This window comes from Quercus lobata, chromosome 11, assembly GCF_001633185.2.
Source record: "Quercus lobata isolate SW786 chromosome 11, ValleyOak3.0 Primary Assembly, whole genome shotgun sequence".
In the NCBI taxonomy this organism is placed as follows: Eukaryota; Viridiplantae; Streptophyta; class Magnoliopsida; order Fagales; family Fagaceae; genus Quercus; species Quercus lobata.
Window position 1 is genome coordinate 37,797,609 of NC_044914.1, and position 22,386 is coordinate 37,819,994.

Genomic DNA, 22,386 nt, shown 5'->3' on the forward strand with positions numbered 1-22,386 from the left:
GGGCTGGGAGAAACTAGAAAATTTTTGTCTTGATGTGTTTGGTGTTCACCAAGATTTGTTGGTTTGCCTAGTTTTTTGTGTTGGTTATAGTGGTGTAAATGCATTGCATGTTTCTGGTGAATGAAACTGCTGTGGTGCGTTGTGGTTTCAACATGCAAAGTTGTGATGTCGTGGTGTCTATTTGTAGTCAAGAAGCACAAAGCCACCCCAGACATGCAGCTGTTTCAATACCACTGCGATGGTTTTCCTGATGAGAAGAGGTTCAAAGGAAAGAAAGGTGTTGATCTACTTTTGGTGCTGCTGCTTCTCCTGCTAATATTAGAAATAAAAGAAAAGAAGTTCTCAATATTTATATTTATATACCATTATTGTTTAAAGTCAATCTTCCTACACAATCTTGCATCGGATTCTTGAGATATTAAGCCTTAGTTTCTGACTTTCTGTGCTAAATAGTAAAAATTAATCATTTCATCTTCTGAATTTCACTCATCTTAATTTATCTGGTCCTTTCATATCCACCATCTCAACCTTATATATTTGATGTTACTGCTGCAACAACTATAAACTAGGTGGAAGGCATGGAAATAAAGCCTCTATTCTTGAAATTTGATTGATGGGAAGGGCTGCGTTTCCAAATTGATTTTTGTTGGTTAAGATGATTTCTGTTTGAATTTAGTACACAGAGGTTGTGACATTATAATTGGCAATAGGTTGAAAGATTCTTATAGGGAGGAGGTGAAGGTTGTATTAAAGCTCAAGAGGGGTCAGGTTGAAGTTGCTGCAATTGTAAAGAAGCCCATCACATTTAAGGGAAGTGTTCAGGGGGTAATATACGCTAAGATGAAAAATGGTGAAAGTTAATGTCTCTAAGAACAAACAAAGCCAATAAGAAAAATTGTCAAACAAAATCGGGCGTGTGGCCCTATCACCTTTGGAAAAACATGAACAGGGGTGAGTTATCTAAATAATTCACGTTTCATTACGAACTGACTTCTGTTATTCTGAGGGAGCATACACCCTTGACAATTCTTTTCACGCTCCTCTGGTTTTCATGAGGTGGTTTTGTTAACTTCGTTTACTTCATGTGACGAGCTTGGTTTCCCATATGTTCTCAGGAAACTGAGATTGCTGGAGAATGTAAATATGATCCCTGCCTGCACTTTTGAGGATCTAGTGAATAATATGGAACACAGACTTAAGGCTAGATCTCAGATAAGTTGATATTTCTGTTTATAAATTTATTCATTGATTTTCATTTGTTTAAGTTGGTTCTGCATTTTGATCAATTTGTTGATAAATCCATTACTGAATAAATTTAAATTGTAGCTTAATATTTGAATTTTCTGCATGAGTTATTTTCATCGTCTGAGGTCATTGCCTCCTTAATTGAAGTTCTTAGCCAAAATAATAACAATAAATAAGAAAAAGGAAAAAAAGAAAAAAAAGAAGAAGAGAGTTTGAGCATCTCATGATGCCCTTTCAATTTTTTTGGTGCTTGTATTCTGTTCTGTGGTGTTCTTATACACAACACCTTTCCCCATGAATAAGTTTATTTTGATTATTGATTTTTTTTTATATATTTTTTATTGATAAGTGAAGAAGGGAAAATTGATAAAGCCCAAGAGTGATAGGAACTAGCCCAAGCCCAAGTCCAAGTCCAACACCTAGCCCATTATTTTTGAATAGAATATGTTATTTTTTATTATTGAAATTTTATAGAATGTGCTACATTTAGGAGTAACTATGTATCTTTAATCAGTTGTAATTGATGTTTCTTCTACCCTAGTTTGAGATTGATACATTAATTCACTGAAGAACTCAAATAACTGTTGATGGAAGTCATTCTCAACAAATTGAAAGTTACATAATAGATAATACATTCAAACCACCCCCCCCCCCACTTTTTTGGCAAGGGAAGGGTGATTGATTTGGGGACTCCATGAAATCATTGGCTCCAGAGAGGGGCAACCACCCTTAGGAACCTAAAACCCTTTATGCCTCCTTTTGAAATATGGGTGTGAAGGAGCACTTGGATGATATCTAATACCAAAATAAGAAAAAAAGGAAGAAGGGTTGGGCAGGGTGAAGATAGATGTAAGCATGTTTCAAATATGGTACAGGAGATCTGATCTTCAAATAAATTTTTCTCTCCATGATATGTCTCCATAACAGTGGGGGCACTTAAAGCAACCCTGGCTTTCCACTTATCTTTGGTTATTGAAGGGGTAGGACCCTCACTTTGGCACTTACATTTTTTTTGTCCGCTGTGGCCACTTAAGATATACAGATAAAGTAACTTTCCATGTGATTGGTTCCTGCAAAGGTTTAGCTATATGTGCAAAATTTTATTTATGAGTCAACTAAAGGTTGTTTTCTAATACTTCATGGTGTCTATTGCTCCATAGTGTCTAAGCTATGGAGCTTACACCAATTAAACCTTCATCTACCCCTCCCCTTCTCCTTCCTTTTCCAAAAAAAAGGTTCTCTATTGCTCCATGGTCATAATAATCCTCTCATCCCTCCTGCCCATCTTGTTATACCATTATAAGATATGCATGTTATGAGTTTACCTAACAGATTGACTAATAGATTGTTTTACGAGTGGTGGATTAATTTTTTGGACCGTTTTCTTTTTATCTCATGGTCTTTATTTCTCCATACATGTGATAATCAACCTCCCCTCTGAAAAATGGGAAAAAAAAAAATCTGAAAGAATGATATAAAATGATAGTTACTATCCTATATTAAAGTTTTAGAGTATGAGAATTTCTTTCCAGACCTTATTTATTCACATGTGCCTGGGGAGTGGTGTGATCGGTTGAGATGGTGGTTGAATGGGAATGGAAAATTTGATGTTCGTTCTTAACTTCTTATTACAATGCTATCCATGGTCCTAATGGAATTTCCTTCCCTTGGAAAAGTATCTGGTGTGTTAAGGCCGTCAAAGAGGGCGTCCTTTGTTTGGACAGCTGCTTGGGGTAAGATTTTTTCCAATGACAACCTTATCAAGAGGGGTCTTTTTAGTCTGTTGGTGCTGTATGTGTAGGTGTAGTGAAACGGTGGACTAATTTTTGATTGGGAGATCAGCTGCTTGCTTCTTTTTGTGGTTCTTTGTTTGACTGGTCTTGGGTTTGGGAACTTATATCTGGTGATTCCCTCCCTTTGTTTCTTAGTTCACTCCTTTTTCCTTTTTTTGTAATTAATTTCTTCTTTGTTTCTTTTTTCCTTGTAACTTTTGGACTGCTTTGTGCATTTTTTGCCTAAAGTTGCTTTTTTATATACATCTTTCTTACTTATCAAAAAAAAAAAAAAAAGAAGAAAAAGAAGATGTTTGGGGCTTATTGGGTGTTGCTGTCAACGGTAGCAGGCCTATTCTTTGTGCCAAGGAATTGGGTTGGGAAGCACTTGCATCATGTTTTGAATCTTATTCTGTTATGCTTAATGTTGATAGTGTGGAAAGAATGTAATAGCCGCACTTTTGAGGATATTGAAAGACCTATTGATCAACTGATATCCTTGTTGATTTAAACCTTGTTTGATTGGTCTTGTGTGTAAGGTATTACACATTGTAATTCTATTTTTGAGTTTCAAGACTCATTTTGTTCATCTATACGATTCTTTGTAATTTTTTTTCAGATTCTTTGTGAACATGAAGTAATGTTCCCTTTCAATGACTGTGCCTATATGAATCTAAGGGGTAACAACCATCATCCATCCTGCCCATCATATTATACAATTATAAGATATGTGTGGTATGAGCTTACATAATGGATTGGTTTGCAAGTGGTGGATTAATTTTTTGGACTGTATTCTTCCTTATCTTTTCTATTTTGGTAAAGAGAAATAGAGATAATTAAGGTTTGCTCAGAGGGAAACCTATACCTCCAAGTTAGATTAGTGAACAATTTGTAATTTTGGAAACCATAACTCTCCTTTTCTTTTTCATTGTCTACATTTGAATTTATCCATGAACTTTCAATTACATAAAAATAATTTTCAACTCCCTAGAATTTATCAACATAAAAAATCATAACTTATCCAAGTCTTAACTAATTTATTTGAATTAACTCAACATATCTTTATCATAATAATGCGTGTGTAGATGTGCTGCGCAATAAGTTTTTTTGGCCAAAGCAGCAACATGACTAAGAGAGAATTGTTAGGGATGAGACACAAGTCACACTACAGACAATTCATAGAATGCTAAAGAAAAAGTTTTTGGCCAAAGAAGTGGCATGGTGAAGAGAGAATTGATAGGGATGAGACACAAGTCACACTATGAACACTTTAGTCAATCATTATTAAAATTTTATGACTTTGGCTAATATTTGTTGCATTAGTGGCTATTCTGCCGATGCTATAATTGAATTGTGACGGTTCAATGCTCTTGGATAGCTAATATTAGCCTGACAATTTATCATATAATGGGTAATTGTACTAATCCATGTTGTTTTGGACTTTGGGGTTTCATATCATATGCCTTAAAAAATTTATCACATTTCTTATCCAACTTTTCGTTTATGCATGTTCAAATTGCTTGCTTGCTCTTAGATCGATAACTTGATATCATAGCAAGTTATTAAATATGGACTGGATGACCATTGGACTATAAAAATGAAATAAGTTATATATTGTGTGCAGATTAGAGACAGGAGTAGAAGAAGAAGAGCCCAAACCAGAAGAAGATGCTTTTTGCCCTTATCATTGGCATTGACTAATCTACTGTCATGCCTTGGGAAAGTACACACTTAATGTGTTTCTCGTATGGGTTTTGATGCCCTAGAGATCCTCTTTCTTCTTTGCAAGACTCTCTGCTCTTTCATGGGCTAAGAGATGGGACCAAATTTTCATTAATCTCGAAGAAAAGATTCTTTTACTTTCCTTGAGAGAACCTTCACTTTACTTCGGGGGATGCAAACATGGTTTAGAAATATTAAGTTAAATGCATATTTTATTGCAGGCGGGTAGTAACCAAAGTGAGCTCCCTTGGTTGACATAGAATCACTTGAAGTGGCATGTGTAGCACCAAAAACTTGTACTAATAGGTTTTCAAGTTACTTGCTTGAGTAGAGATAACAAGCTGTGCTCTTATATTAGAATAACTAGTTAGACTGTTTCAAAACATAAACTACATAGATTGTTTTTTAATACATTTTAAGTGGGGGAGAGGGATTCAAACCTTGTATATCTCCATTAGAAACTTGGAGAAACACTATTTAACATGGAAGACAGTCATGGCATAAACTGTATAGATAAAAAGTCATAATGTTCTATCCTCAATTATTTTTTTTCCTTGCTCCCACTATAACTAAAAGGGGATTGTATAATTGGATTTGCTTGGTTATGCTTTTTTCCCTTTTATTTTATATTTTAAAAATTGAAAGTGTTGTTTGACCTAATTATTTTTTTAATGGAGTAGTTAAAGAAAAGGCTTGGCTATTTTAAATACATTTACAATAGACAAATGCATCTTTCTAAATCTTACCTTTTTCTTGTGATTATCTCTTGCACAAATTCTAATGACTTTGGTTTTTGTAGAATCTTTTAGTTTACAATTATACTAAGCCGTAATCGAGGCAACATTTTTAATAAGCTGCAAGTATGTCTGTCAGTTTCTTTGAGAATTGGCAATTGACTTGCTCGAGAATGAAAATGTTTGTTTTTTTCATTTATTGATTATTAATTGACATCGAAATATGAAACACAAACATGGCTGTGACTTCTATTTTGTTTGGATCTCAGTTCCATTACTAAATTACATGGTTTTTCTAGTTGACAATTGGCCTCATGCCAAATTAGAAACTTCTTGAAATGTCACACTCTTATAACATTGTTTAACTTAACTGCAAAATATAGTCATATCTTATAGTATATATTTTTAAGGAACTGAGAAGTACATTACAATTTGATCCATGAAGCCTAAAACACGGCCTTCACTTGCATTCAGAATGGATAGCAGGTGTATGTATATCCTTGAAGAAGCTGATTTCAAATACATAATGAGAAAAATTAGAATGGCTCTCCAAATTGCAGGATTGGCAAAGAGTAATTTTACATGATCAATTGCTCTGTTTGTTTTTCCTTTAAGGAGAAGAGAATCCACTTTGTTTACTACATAATAATTGTAACTTGTCATTAGGATAAGACATAAAAGGTGATTAACATAACAATCATTGGTTAACGTTAAGCTACAAATATGAACTTATAGCATGACAGAAAAATTTCCTAGGTTATTCTATGTGGTCAAATAATAAAGAGGAAACAATTCAAACAAAAAGGTAATAAATAGAATATCTTGAGCTGGTTTTAAACATCTATGAAATGAATTGTTTTTTTTTCCAAAAAAAGACAAAAAGGAAAAAAAATAAAAAGACATTGGGGGTACACTACCCAAAACATGTAGGAAACAGCATTGTGCTCAAATCCCAAACCCCATTTTCTCAAAGCCCTCAAGGAGGATGTATGTCCTGAAATTAAATGGCCATCCCATCAAATTGCTCTACTAAAGCATGTTTTTTCTACAAATTTATGTGAATTTTTCCTTTTTTTTTAACAAGGAAAATGCTAACGGATGCTCTTATGATAATGAATAATAATCTATTTAAAGAAAATTTTTACGAAAAAAAAAAGAAAAATTAATGTTTTGACTGTCGTTTTCATTTTCCATAAAAGTGGTGTCAAAATTTTCCTAAAATGAATTATTAACCATTTTCTTAAAAGCACTCGTTAACATGACCCTTTTAATAAAACACCAAAAAAAGGAGAAGGAATGATTCCATGGTCAACACTCATTAGTAACATCTAGTATTGAGCTAAAGGTTACATCTATTCATTAGCTCAAACCTACTGCATAAAGGGAATGTTTTTATTTTGAATTCCAAGTATTTGGGATATGTCAAGGATTAAAAGTCTAGTGCCACTTCTATTAGCTTTAGAAAATATAATTTGGTTTAATTTTATTTGTCACTGCAAGGATTATACCAAAGATAAAGTGGGATGAAACATTTGCATGAATCAAGTGGGATTCATGTAAATTTTACAATATGAATGATCCAGATCAGTTTGACCTCCTGATTCTTACATTTAATTGCATGATATTTATAAGAACTCTAAAAATATATCTAAATAGGCTAATATCATAGGTGGCTCCTATCCTTCAAGACCTTACAATGATCACAAAGTTTGAACTGCATGGGAATATCAACCTCCATTTGGGCAAGTTGGACCCAAACTACATGTGCTAATTGTCACCAATCTGCTCTAAAAAGATTTCTAAAACATTTTCAAGTTCCCTTTCTCCATTCTTTGTTCTGGATAGCAGTATAGCACCCTCTCCCAAAAAAAGGCAACAACCTTTCTCAGCAAGTTTTTGACTAGACAAATTGGTTGAATACTCATTGTCTCAATGAGTTAAGCCAATTGAAAGCCCACCAAACCAGTCAATTTCATGTCAATCACACGTTGATTTAACTTTAAACATTCACCTTTCAGCCCTTTTTAGGCTACCTTTCTTTTTTCTAAGTGCTGCCTTTTAAGGCCTAGGGACCAACACCACTGCAATCCTCCTCCTAATGTTGCTATCAACTCTCATCTTCTACGCACCACCGAACAGAATAAGAAAATAACCGAAAGAGTAGAAACGGATATAAGATTAGATATCTTGGATCAAGATAATAAAGTTGTGTAATTCAAAATTTTCATGGCTATATGATTTCTAGTGCACTTTCAAGTTTCAACTATGAAAAATGAGGCCTATTATGCTGGAGATCTTTTTAAAATTTTTTTTTATTCACAATTATTGAATGACATGAAATATTAAGATTATTCCTTACTTTAAAGAAAGGAAAAAGTATTTCTCTAAAATGGATTGAAAGAATATCCTCCGACCCATAATATTGTGTGGGTTCTAATGTCATAAAAGTCATTAAAATAAATTACATGATAATAAAAGCAATAGGTTCATATCAGTTTAGAAAAAAAAATTTGGCCTTAAATTAATGAGAAGTGTTATGTTCATGATATTTTCAAAACAAATTATAGGTGATTAGTTTTTATTGGTTGTAATTTGAACTTACCACTGAAATTATTTTTTTGCCTCACCAATAACAAACCCATAACAACCTATCACTTAAGATTTATTATGAAAAATTTTAGCCATAGCATTTCTCTAAAGAAATAGGTAAAAATATTCATGCTTCACCTTTTAATTAGTTTACAATTTTGCTATAAGCTATTATCCTTTCAACACCCCCCCCCCCTCCTTTTTAAAACACACTAGGTATAATGGGCAGCGAATGTAAAAAAGCATATAACATGTCAATCTAATTCAAAAAAAAAAAAAAATCTAAAACGTTATGTTATAAGTTAACGCATGGTAAATTGAATTGAATTTAAATATCTTGTTATAAACGAATCAAGTGGGTTTATTGTAATTTTTTTTAAATGAAAAATTTCTGAATTTTTTTTAGATAATATTGTGTATAGAGTAATGATTATCACATACTTAACTGTAGATTAGACACCATACACATTCACAATTAAAGTTGTGAAATCGTGTTAGTATATTGAAAACACAATTTTACAATTTCACAATTTGAAAGGGGGTGTATAAGGAGTGTGTGCAATGGCGAGGGAGTGTGTAACTAGATTTAAATGTAAAAAAGCATATAACATGTCAATCTAATTTATTAAAAAAAAAAAAAAATCTAAAACGTTATGTTATAAGAAAAGGTTAACGCATGGTAAATTGAATTGAATTTAAATATCTTGTTATAAACGAAACAAGTGCATTTATTGTAATTTTTTTAAAATGAAAATTTTCTAAATTTTTTTAGATAATATTTTGCACAGAGTAATGATTATCACATACTTAACTGTGGTACAGACATCATACACATTCACAATTAAAGTTGTGAAATCATGTTAGTATTTTGAAAACACAATTTTGCAATTTCACAATTTTAAAGGGGGTATATAAGGAGTGTGTGCAATGGCGAGGGAGTGTGTAACTAGATTTAACATTTTTCACGTAAGTTACATGACATAACAGCCATACAGGGACTGCACTGTGTGAACTTTGAACTGTAAGCAAGTCCAAGTCCCTTGAACTCCCGCTATATATTTATATATATATATATATATCTTAATCACCAACCTGTCTGTTGTCACTTTGTTCCTATTTAAATGGCCGAGTTTTACTTTTGCACATCATCTTCAATCAAAAGCCACGAACTGTCTTCTTTTAATGCAATACAAAAAGCCCACCATTGCAAAAGCTTCAAAGGTGGTATAACTTTCTTAGACAAGGCACTAGTCAAAAAAATGACCACCCTTTTTAAGTATTTTGTACTATATGTAGCACTAGCACATAAACTTTACGATGTTATCCTTGCACTATATTTCTTAGGTCTTGCATATCAAAAGGACAAATGGGGTTGTTTTCTCTGATTTGAATTACATATATCTGAGAACCCCTTTGGTCCTTGAACCGCTAGATTTTGTTGAGCTTTTCAAAAACACATACCCGTGAGTAGTCTCATTCCATCAATATGTGCTAGGTTGCTTATAAGCAGGGTTTTTGCTGTTACAATTAATGTTCTTTGGATGCATCTGTCATGCTGTTCTTTTTCCTGTTTAGTAACTTTGTCAATATCTGATGGTAGTATCTGCTGGCACTAATGTTGTTTCAGTGAGTGTTTAAACCGTGTGGTTAAAGCCAATTTTGATACTGACATGCATGAAATAAAGTGGCGGGTTTCTAGTTTGAAGCCATTCGACTTCATGGAAGTAAAAGTTTCAAGACACAGGCGTTCTATGAGGTAGCTGCATGTGTTTCATTATCATCATTTTTGTTTAGCTTGTCCATTTTCATATTCTGTGTACCAATGTAGGCTCAACTGCTTTTGTCTTAGTGTAACTAAGAAAGCGTGCCACCATAGCTCTCAAAAAGTTTTTAGATTTTTTTCACTAGCAAACCCCATTAACTGTGGGATACTTTGCCTTTTGGTTCTCTTAAGAATTCAACTGACTTTATTTGCATCTATGTAAATAAACCTTAGGAAAGAAATTCTTATGTTTCAGTCAAGGTGAGAAATATTAACTCCTCTTATCACTTTCATAAGAAAAGGCTAGTTCTTCCTTTCTTGCTTGCCTGCAAGTACATTCAAAGACAAAATGTCATTTAACCTTTCATAACATATTTTGCTGCATTGCCTAGTGATTTATTTTGTTCCTTTACAATAACAGTGATCCAATTAAAAGAAAACTCAAGGAAGACAAATCAAATAGCATCTCTGAATCTCCTTATCGAGTTAAGATGGTAAGAGGTTAAATTCTCTGTTTTGCAACTTGCTTTCCCAAGTCTTGACCATTTTGGTGAGGGCTTCTTCTACTAAACCAGAAGTTAATTTTACTCTGCCCCCTAGATATTATACCCTTATTATGGTGCAGTGTCCACTTTGATTATGAGTTTATAACCATTGTACAAACTAGTTTTTTTGCATATATGTTGTAATTTTCTGATGACATTTACTAGAGAAAGCAGTCATATTAGATAGGTCATAAGCACTCATTCAGAAGTCATAATTAATCCCCTGCTCATTTACAAGTTTGGTCTAATTGTTTTGCTATTATAATTTCCCATAATGATTATAATCCATTTTTTTTCTTTTTCAAAAAAGGAATTCGGACAACCTAAGGCCTGTATTGAAGCCAAGAAGAAACAACCCCCTAACAGTGACATTCAAAGTTCCTTGAAGCAAGAGGTATACATCTTTACTTATGTGAACTCATCACTGTGGCTTATTTAAGACACTTTTTGAGTTTTGAGCAAAATAATGGCACATCTGGTTACTGAATAAGACATTTTTGCATTCAATACTCCATTAACCTTTTGTTCTTAATCTTTGTGAAATTGAGAATCCCATAAAAGGACATCTTATATTGTGCTTCACTTTTGGCTTCCTGCAGCCAACACTATGACTGCATGGGAAATACATAAATACATTATACATGGAGGGGATGTGTACATTTTCAATCTCAAATAACCTGCATTATGCCATATGTAAAATAGTTGGTCTAGGCTGGACTCAGATTATTGATAAACAACTCCCATTCCCAAAGCAGTGAAATGTGATACAACTAATTAGCTACAAGGAAACTGGAATTTCAATGCCCAAATATAAGGTGGCTGAGACAGAATGTAAAAAGGACTTGAATTTAGAAGTGTCCTTGCTATGTATAGTTAGTTAAGCTCCAATCCCATGATCAAGATCAGATATCCTCCTAATCCGCATCCATTGAGTTATTTACTATACCTTTACATCTCCCTCATGTGTAGGTTCTGCAGCTTCAAAGACGATTACATGACCAATTTGTGGTACGGCGAGTATTAGAGAAGGCATTAAGTTATCGGCCTCTTTCACATGATGCTATGATAGATAACTCAGTCCCCAAGGTAATTTCTCTTTGTAAAATGTGTATTTGTTGTGATACGGATGCCCGTAGATCACATTGATCACTATATTGTTTATCGGGATGCATTTTCTGTGTGTTGTTCTTTATTAGTTAGCATGTGCAGAAGAAATTCCAGAGAACTTCATTTGTGATACACTTCTTCTGTTACATGAAGAATTCGAAAAAGAAAAGAAAATATGTCAAGCTGAAAGATGCATTAGATATAGCCAAGTAAAAGTAAATAATGGTCTCTTTACTTGTCAACTTGGGACTTCGGCAAATCCTCAATAAAATTTGAAATGGAGAAACAACAGAGCTTGAGGCTTGGTGCTTATATTTACAATTTTTATCCAATAATATGCTAAGTTTTTGAATTATTTCTAGTACTTGGCACATTTGAATCTGCTAATCTTGCTTCTAACAATCGTTTGATAATTCCTTTTCTTGACATCAGCCTGCCCAAGAACTGATCAAGGAAATTGCAGTGTTAGAACTAGAAGTTGTGTATTTGGAACAGTATCTTCTTTCTTTGTATCGGAACAAATTTGATCAACAAAAATCATGTGTGTCAATCGTGGAGGGAAGATTGAACAAAGAAAGGTTTCGAAAAGTACCTGAATATGATATTATGTCAGAGAAAGAAGATCCAGTCACCCACTCCACTCATCATACGTTGCCTCAAAATTCAATTGGCAATCCACTACAGGAGTGCAATGACATTTGGGGGACACAAAAGCAGCTGGATTCTAGTATTCATCGCAGCCACTCATCACTTTCTCAGCGTTCAGCTTGTTTATCTAGAACTTCTCCTCCTATGAAATTTTTAAATAAAGGTGTAGGCTCGTACCATTCCCTACCTTTGTCAATGCTGGAGGTAACTTTCTATGCAAATATTAGTATATTAGCCAAGATGCCATTAACATTTTCCTTGTACAGTATTCCACTAATCAGTAGTACCAATAGTTGGCTTGAATGACAACATGGGTGTAGCTAATTTGTGGCTTCAAATGTTATCTCTTCAGCAAGCTCAGACTACTACTTCCAGTGTAAGTTTGGCGGAGCATCTTGGGACCTGTATCTCAAATCATATACCAGAGACACCAAACTGGCTTTCTGAGGAGATGATTAAGTGTATTTCAGCCATATATTGTGAACTTGCAGACCCACCTTTGATCAATCATGACTACCCTTCTTCCCCTATTGCATTATCATCATCACTAAATGAATATTCTTCACAAGGTCAGAGTGATAAGTGGAGCTCACAGTGCAAGAATTTTTCATCATTCAATTCAAACTTTGATAACCCTTTCCACATTGAGGGATCAAAAGAGTTCAGTGGACCTTACTGCACCATGGCAAAGGTGCAGCTGATATGTAGAGATCGTCAGAAGTTAAGAGAAATTGAATACATGCTACGAAGATTTAGGTGAGCCTTTCTTACTGTAACAATCCTTATAACCTTTGTCATGCTATGTGGTCTACTTTCAGTGGGTCTTTGCTTGCTTTATGCTCCATCTGATATCTAAAAAGAACACAAAAAGGAATAGGAAATTGGTAAACAAGATTCTTGTCAGCACAAAATGAGCATCATGAAAATATGGTTCTTTGGACCAATATTCTATAGTTTGATGCAACGCTAAGCTGACTTGAGCTCTGCCTTTGCGTCAGCAGCAGTTTTTTCAGTGATTTAAAATTTGCATTAGTGTGTTATACTTATACAGTATGTTTAGACTTTTTCATGGTTATGCTTTCTGAAGATGTACAATCAGCATTAAAAAGTGATTCCTTTGTTTTATTCTTGGTTTCTAATAGTTACCTCTTAGTATAAGCACTACAGAATCTTCTAATGCATTAAATGGAAAATAAGGTTTTTGTTGGGAATTCTTTTGTGAAGTGTGATGATATTTTTGACTTTCAGGCATCATAACCTCTGCTCTCATAACACTTTCCTTGCAATTACTAATGAGGCTAAAGAACCATTCCCTTGCAGGTCACTTGTTTCTCAATTGGAAGAAGTTGATCCTAGAAAGATGAAACATGAGGAGAAGCTAGCCTTTTGGATTAATGTCCACAATGCACTAATAATGCATGTAAATTCCTATAGCCAAGAAACCCTAAATCTCATGTTGCCGTTTTTATTTTTATTTTTATTTTGCTTGAGTCTGTTAGGATAACCAACCCATTTGTTGTCTATTGTCCAACAGGCATTTTTGGTCTATGGGATTCCACAGAATAATCTTAAAAGAATGTCTGTACTACTTAAGGTGAGTAGTGCTTCTCAGGTATATTCTGAAGGGGGGAAAATGGTGTATAAGTTGCTTACATAAGCTTGTGCCTGATGCAGGCTGCATATAATATTGGGGGTCACACCGTAAGTGTAGACATGATACAAAGCTCTATCCTGGGATGTCGATTGCCTCGTCCAGGACAAGTAAATCCCATTCCTGATATTAATATCAAAAGATTAAAAACCTGTTTGTACTTGCCATTTAATCTAAAAAAAAAAAAAAAAACCCTGTTTGTACTTATGATCCTGTTTATCTGGTAGAGATTAGTTGTTGGGCTCAACATGTTATTCATTTATGATTGGAGTTTATATACCTCCTGCTTGATTAGGACTGATTTAGCTCACTTTTGCTGCCAGTGGTTGTGGCTGTTGTTTGCCTCAAAGACAAAATTCAAGGTTGGAGATGCACGGAAAGCATATGCAATTGAGCACCCTGAACCTCTTCTACATTTTGCACTTTGTTCAGGAAGCTATTCTGATCCTGCGGTAGACCTATATCCTGACAGTGTTCATTATACTATTTGTCTCCTTGGAAAATGATTTTAATTGCAAACAAATGTTTCTTGAAGTTCATCCAGAATTAACAAATCTGATGTTTGACAATTTTTTTCCCACTTAATTAAGATCATTTAATATTCTGAAAGTTCAGACTTGTGGGCATAATTCAAAAGTTTCTTCAATGGCATTGAATGAATTTCTTGCTTACATGACACATTGTTATTACTTAGTAACTTGCTTCTCTGTTTTGGATTTTCAAATAATTCCAGAAGCTGCAAATTCAAAATCATATGCCTAAGCTGAAGTCATACCTCATATGACTCCACCACACAGCTGAATGTTGAAATTGTTGTCTAAATGGCCTACCTTGTAGGTCCCAGTAGGTTGACATTCATTGATAACGAATTTGTCAAAGCTGAACCGAATATAGGGTCTAAGTTGGGTGGCACTTAATAAAATCACTTGGACTTAATATAGTATGACAGGAATGGAAGTGAGATTTGTTATTTTATAGCATTCAATTTTATCCTAGGATCTTTCTCAATGACTGTTTTTATTTAGGTCCGCATATACACTTCCAAGAGAGTATTTGAGGAGCTGGAAGTTGCGAAAGAAGAGTACATTCAATCAACCTTCAGCGTACGTAAGGATCAGAAAATCCTTCTACCAAAGATAGTGGAGTCTTTTGCAAAGGATTCAGGTTTGTGCTCAGGTGATTTGGTGCAGATGATTGAGCATTTTGTACCTGACACTCAAAGGAAGAGCATTCAGCAGTGTCAGCACAAAAGAACTTGGAAGGGAATTGAGTGGACCCCTCACAACTTTACTTTCCGCTATATGCTTTCAAAAGAGTTGGCTTAACAATGTCTTAGCATAATAAATGCTCAAGATTCATAGTATGTGGCAGGTATTCCAGATTGTTTTAGCCTTTATGGCTATTTTTGTTCCTCTATATGTGAGCAACTGCAGCTAGCTTAGTTAGTTCAGAATGACAGTTGAACATAGCTGAACCTTGGCAAGAAAAACAAATGGTAATGGTGATCAAAGAAGGTCAAGATTTTTGAGCTTGAGAATATCTAAAAAATACATCAAACGAATTGTTTTTTGGATCAGAAGAAATTTCAAACTTGAGCTTATTTGATCACCAGTCTTTGTTGAGTGGAGAGTATGTGTGATTTGGCTGTCATTCCCAGTCATCTTGGCAAGTTCTTTTGACAGGTATTCATGTACAAACAAATGAAAGCAGCGAGGGATAGGTTGATAGAGTGGTAGCATGTAGTTATTGTAATATGATTGTTATTTGGCTGGATTTTGTAATGTAAAGTATCTCATTAGTGTTCAGAAAGATATCTTGATGCTGTCTGGCTATTTTTCATATTTGTTCTGGCTTATTTGTAAAAAATGCTGAATGAATGTCAGAGATGAGTTGTGGATGGTCTTTGAATCAAATGGCACCTCCTACCCTTAAGGTGAGATCGAGATCATGGATTTAATCCTATGCGTGTTCCATAGCAGTGTATTTATTTATTAATGAACATTAATAAAAGGTATTTCTAAATCTTCTAAAAATGATTTTCTATCAAAATAAACTAGTTTCTAGCATACAAATGATAAGTTGAAGCAAAGTCACACTCACAGTCAATTGACAGAGTAGGGAAGAATCAGAGTAAGTGAGGTGGAAAACATGATCCTAAACAATGCATGCTTTGAATGGTTATTTATTTCTTTTGCTGAAAAGTGCAAGAGAAATTTTGATCTAATTACACTGCTGGAAAGTTCAAGTGTAAGGTGGTGGAAAAAATTATCTTTAACCAAAAAACATTAAAAAAAAAAAAAGTTAAAATATAGATAGTATTGACAAATACCATGACATAAACATAATCATTCAAACAAAAGAACTGAAAATCTAATCATTACATAAACATGAACATAATCATAATATTAACTAACATAAATTAAAATTTTATTTTGTTAATATATTTGATCTTGTTGTTTTAAATTGTACAAAAGTCATTCCAAAGGATCTTATAATTATATAACTATAATTATAAATAAAATAAATTAGAGATCCTAAATCAACTACCACACCAATAAAATAATACAATAATATTAGAAAGATAATCAATGATTACTTCTTCTCTAAATTGTTCTGCCATAGCATTCAATTATCAATACCATCGCTCTAATCAGTTTTTTCATTTATATAGATGTATAGATACATTGAAGGTGCAGAAACGACCCCTCCAAGCATCCTCATACCCTTTTCCATCCCTTTGAAGATCATAGCGAAGCTCTCCTTAGAGAAAGTATCTCTTCGATATCTCTTTCTCCTACATATTTCTTGGTTTTTCTCATCTGAATTTTGTTTTGATTAGCTGCCTAGTTAAGATTTTTTTTTTTTTTTTTGGGTAATCAGTTTCTATTTTTTATTTTATATTTATTTTTGTTCGTAAGTTCGTAATTTGTCCGCGTTAAACAGCTCTTACATGTCATAACATTAATATTACTTGCCGATACATAAGATATATATGCTCTTGCTCTTATTGTTTAAAATCATGTGAATTCAATTTGCTGCACCAAGACATTAAGGTTCAAATTCATACTGCATGCAATTCATTTATTTTAGAAAAAAAAAAAAAAAAACCTGACTTTGTTAAATTGATAACCCATTAATTTTATTTATTCATGCAAAAGTAAATTTTGTATCGGCCTTATTGGACTTGACTTGCTATCTTATTAATTCCCATTCTATAGGTTTGATCTGAGTAATTAATTTTATATATGATATATATAGTTGTTGTTCAAGGACTGCAGTTTGTTATTTGAGGACAACTTGTTTATCTACATATTTGGTCCCTATCCTTTATAACATATTTCAATTTGGTCCCTAACCTTTCAATTATGTCAATTTGGTCCTTAACCTTTTAGTGTCATGTCAATTTAGTCCTTATTTTTATATTTTGGATGAAAATTTATGACATGTCAAATGGTCAAAATAAAATTATAGCGTATTTTCATATCAACGAAAGCTAATTTTTTATTTTGACCATTAGACGCGTTATCAATTTTCATCCAAAAAATAATAGTAAGGACTAAATTGACACAGTACTGAAAGGTTAGGGATCAAATTGACACAATTGAAAAGTTAGGGACCAAATTGAAATATGATACATAGAATAGGGACCGAATACGTAGTTTACCCTTTATAATTTATACGAAATTTTGATCTATATTTCTTATTAAAATGATTTACCTACTGAAATAAAAAAACTAATGCAATGTTTCTCCTTTCTCCTATTCTCAAATGACTAGGATGCGGACGATTTACAATTCCATTAAGGACATTCACCCCGAAACGAAAAATTGGAAAGTTGAAGTTTTAGGGTCTGTTTGGATAGAACTTATTTTGCTGAAACTGAAAACTTAAAACTTAAAATACTGTAGCAAAATAATTTTTAAATGTGAGAATAGTACCGTGGGACCCATTTTTAATGAAAAAGTTGATAAAAAGTGTAATTTGTGGGTCCGTAAACAGTGCATATGTGCACTGTTCATGGCAGAAAGTCAACAATTGCGGTTACTGTTCATTGAACAGTAACCGCAATACTCCAAATGAAAACGCATGAAAAAAAAAAAAAAAAAAAAAACAGAAACGCAAAACGCTAAACGCAAAAGCAAAACTCAGGAACCAAACACACACTTAGTAGCTGAAAAAACAATGCCACAAACATCAACGCAAGGTGTCAGCGCATATCAGAGGCTTATATTGATTGATAATATTATACACATATTTTGAATAATCATTCTAGAGGCATCCTATATTACTTACTTTCATTGGATCCATACATGATACAACCTTTGTTGTAGTAGATATAATTTTATGACAGTTGGATAATACCCCAACGATTGCTAATGTTACTGATGAGAGTGAAATATATACAATAAATTACTCTCATATATACATTTTTAATTACACTTTTATGCTATTTTGTGATTGATTGTAAATAATCTTTGTTTTTTAGGTGATAAAGGTTTTTCTGATAAAGGGAATTAATGAAAGAAAAGGAATAGAAAAAATCATTGAAGAATCAATTCGCGTGGATGTTAAATGCTACAAGATGGGCCCAAAGTCAAGCCAAACGTTGAAGAGATCCAGTGAAGCAAAGAAAAAGAAAAGAGAAGAATAAAAGAAAGCCCAATCCAGGCGTGAAGTGTAGAAAGAATAAAAGAAAAGAAAGATTAAAAATTAAAGAATGAGAAGTGAGGCCCAATTCCAATGTCCTGGACATGTGGCCTACAACTAATAATAAAGTCCTTGTTTGACTTGTACTTAAAATGTGTCAGGCGGCTTCTCTCTTTTAAGTGCTATAGGTCCGTCTTTGTGTGATACATAAATATGAGCAAACGGAAACCTTGTAAGGAGGCTGGGGGTTGAACGTATAGACTATAGAGGGACTACTTTTTTGGTTTTCTTTTATGATAGTTAGTTTTATTTTATTTGTCTAGTTTAATATTTAATACTTTATTTTTGTGTTTTATTATTATTATTATGAGTAGCTAAATTTATAATTAAGGTTAAAGATGAAACATTGTTAAAGATTATCAGTATTGTTTATGTAATTTGATTTTTCCCACAATCGTTACTCTTTAATGATTTAAATTGTTCTTACTTTATATCAATTGACTAAGATGAGATTCTACATATGAGTTCAATCATGTTTTTCTCATGATTTAGGATTTATCTTAATTAATTGAATGCTTGGTTTATTATTTCTTGTTTGTTAAAGGATACAATTGATGATTTGATTTTATACTTAAGAAGCGAAGAAAAACATACTTTTGATTTTTAAAATAAGGATTTTAATGAGAATATTTTCCATGATAGTAAGATTGATTTCTAGATTATCATGCAGTGGGTTGGGAAAAATTAATGATCATAAATATATGCTGATATGACTTACAAGGCGGATTCCAAAACCTTAATTCATTTCTCTTGGTTGTTTACAAATTTTAACTATATATTTTATTAAAAAAAAAAAAAAAAAACCTAATTCTTGATAGTATATATGAACAATTTTTTTTTTTTTTTTTTTTTTAAAATGTATTGCAAAATCTACTAAAAAGGCTTTTCTATTCTATCAAAACAAACTAGTTTCCAGCATAATATGTTCAAGCAAAGTCATGATCAAAATTGATAAAGTAGGGAAAATTATGAGTTAAAGGAGATGGAAACCATGATTATGAAATAACATGTACTTCAGATGGTTATTTATTTCTCTTGGTAATTAACTGTGATGGTGGGCTAAGTAAAGTCCAATTCACCCATGTTAGCCATCCATGACCAAATCATGTCCAGAACAATACATGAGGGGGGCCAACAAAAAGTATCACGAGTATGAATAAGGTTCGTCTACAAACCTCATGATCATCTAGGACAACCTAGTCGTCCATGGTTTAGGGGGGTACAAACGACGAAATAACACTTAGTAAATTTTAAAGGATTTTTCTACAAACTCTATGCAATAAGATCACAATCTGTCATTCCAGAACATGGAGAGGGTTCCCCGAAATCTGCTCCATTTTCTCCATTAATTCCACACATCTCCCACGATGATAGTGGATTTGAACAAGTAGATCCACTCTTAACTCTCTATAAAAGGATCAAGTCTCATTCAACTGAAGTAAGTTCTACTATTCATTAATTCACAATCCTTGTGTTCTAAAGAAAAAACTGAATTAGCCATCGGAGGGTTTTTGACCAGTTCACACCGGTCACCCTTGACAGTTTTTTTTTTTTCTCTTCAAGTCATCAAGTCATCACTGTAGCCTGGAGCATTTAACCTACTAATTTTTGTGCATCATCAAACTATAAGCAGTAAAATTAACCAATATAACTAATCATCACAAACTTAATGCGTTTATATATAGATATAACTTTTAAGTATCTTTATCCAACAATATAAAGGAAAGTTGAAACTTACAACACACAAACAATATGGTAAAACAAACCAAAAAAAGAAGTTATATATCTATAAGGGATGATGCAAATATAAGTGATTCATGCTTTTTGAGTTATTTCTTGGCTCCTTTACTGTATTGAGAGTTCCAGAGAGCCCAAATGGCCAAAATAATTAGCAATTTACCACTATTTGGGAAATATTTAGCAACGTATCACTTTTTTAAAACTTGAGTTTGTGAAACTCGAATTTGACATGTAACTCGAGTTCCAAAAACTTGATTTCTATAATAGCATCCGTTGACCTGGAATTTTTTAATTAAAAAACTCCATGTGGAACTCGTGTTCCTTGTAAATAAAACTCGAGCACTATATACTCGAGTTATGCATCATAGAGATAAATTGACGTTTGAGAGTGCAATTGATGTTTGAGACTGCAAGTGGCAAATGAGAATAATTGTAGGAGAGTACCAATGCTAGAGTGACTAGTTGTAGAGGGCAATAGGTGTTTCTGATAGTTGAGGGGTAATGGCAAAGAGTTCACAAACTTCTTGTCTTTCGAAAGCATTAACTAATGTTATATAGTTGCACTGATTGAAGACTAAGTTCACTTTGTTGACTTCTTGTTTTGATCAGTACTAGAAAGTTCCTTGGTAATGTGGCTGACTTCAATTTGAGAAAGAAAGTTCCTTGGCAATTAGCTGCACTGGTTGAAGACTAAGTGCATAATTGTTTGGTTTCATAGGTGGAACTTGAGTTTTATTTATGAGTTCAAATTTTCAAAGAACTCGATTGTATAGAGCTCAAGTTCCACACTGCAACCAACTTGAGCTTCACAACCTCGAATTCCATGTGGACCTTTTAATTTTTAAAAAAGCCAAGTTAGCATATAACTCGAGTTTATGGAACTCGAGTTACATGTAAAACCCGAGTTTTAAAAAAGTGGTAGATTACTAAATATTTCCCAAAAAGTGGTAGGTTGCTAATTATTTTGGCCAAAGATGGTATTTGGCCATTTTGGTCGTTCCAGAGAATAAGGAGTAAATCTTAGTTGGCTTAAGAAAAATGGTGGCGCAGTGGGGAATCGTTTCTAGCTAGCAAGCTTGTTTTTCGTTAGATGGTGAAGTGGATGGAATTTTGGATACAAGTGAGGGTAGGGGTACCCCTTTTTTTTATAGTGGGGAAAGGGGAAAAGTTGATCTTACTAACTTTTTTCACTTGCGGCAATAGGCTTTCATGAGTGTGTTGGTTGGTTTTAGTTTTTTTCCTGATAAGGTTGTTTAGTTGTATATGTTTTGGTTAAATTCTCTAACCTTGAAGCTATGGTGGCTAGAAGCTAACTAAGCATTAATGACTTGTTTGGATTAAGCGGGAGGGAGGGAGAGTAGAGAGAATTAAAGTTGAGTTAGTTGAAAATTAGGCTAATTTTCAGTTAACGCTGCTCTACTCCACTCCCTTTCTTTTCTCATCAATCTAAACAATCCATGAAGGGTTGAAGGCTTCAAGCTTTATGAGAGTTTAAGTTTGCTTGGTTGACAACAACCTAATTTCGCGTTAAAATGTAAGTCAAATTGAGAAATGCTACATCATAATGTTTTCATAACAAATTCTATATGGCAGGCTGTTACTAGCTCTAATTTTGACCCAATATTATTTTTATTTAATTTTCTTTTTTTTTTGCCACTAGCAACAGTCAGTAATAATGGCTAAGTTGTGGGCTCCACATCTCCAAACAGTTAGATGTTGATAATGCTCTTGTTGAGTAATACTAGAAGCTAATAAGTTTAGGGCATGTTTGTTAAGAGGATTTAAATATAATTTTTTCTTTTGGAAATTATAAAATGGTGGATCCCACATTTGAATCTATTGTTTGGCTAATATTTTCTAAAACCATTCAAAATAGGATTTTTAAAACCATTGAAGGATGTTTTTAGTATATAGAAAATGTTTTTAATGACATATTTATAAATAAATTGAAAATAGTGGACCTTGCAGATTTGTTCAAACTCTTTTATCTCTTAAATTACGAAATTTATTTTTATCACCGAAATTCTCACATTTCAAATTTGAAACTTATCATTATAAAAAAAAAAGTACATTAGTAATTTAGTTCTATTCCCACAATTCAATTTTGAAACTTATCATTATCTAAAAAAAAAAAAGAAGTAATGTACACATTACTTTAAGTAGA

At 33.2% G+C, this 22,386-nt stretch overlaps 1 protein-coding gene across 2 annotated transcripts; it reads left to right on the top strand.

Annotated features, from left to right (window-relative positions):
* Positions 1-9,717: 9,717 nt before the first annotated feature.
* Positions 9,718-15,616, top strand: LOC115967642. 2 transcript variants are annotated; one of them, XM_031086781.1, is made up of 11 exons: positions 9,718-9,818; positions 10,246-10,318; positions 10,680-10,763; positions 11,339-11,455; positions 11,909-12,328; positions 12,477-12,880; positions 13,445-13,544; positions 13,659-13,718; positions 13,799-13,885; positions 14,099-14,227; positions 14,801-15,616. In XM_031086781.1, exons 1-11 carry the CDS (start codon positions 9,733-9,735, stop codon positions 15,098-15,100), a joined length of 1,860 nt encoding a protein of 619 aa, XP_030942641.1. In that variant the 5' UTR covers positions 9,718-9,732; the 3' UTR covers positions 15,101-15,616. The 2 variants fall into 2 exon arrangements, with proteins under 2 accessions (XP_030942641.1, XP_030942642.1); XM_031086782.1 differs by lacking the exon at positions 9,718-9,818 and adding an exon at positions 9,854-10,085.
* Positions 15,617-22,386: the final 6,770 nt, after the last annotated feature.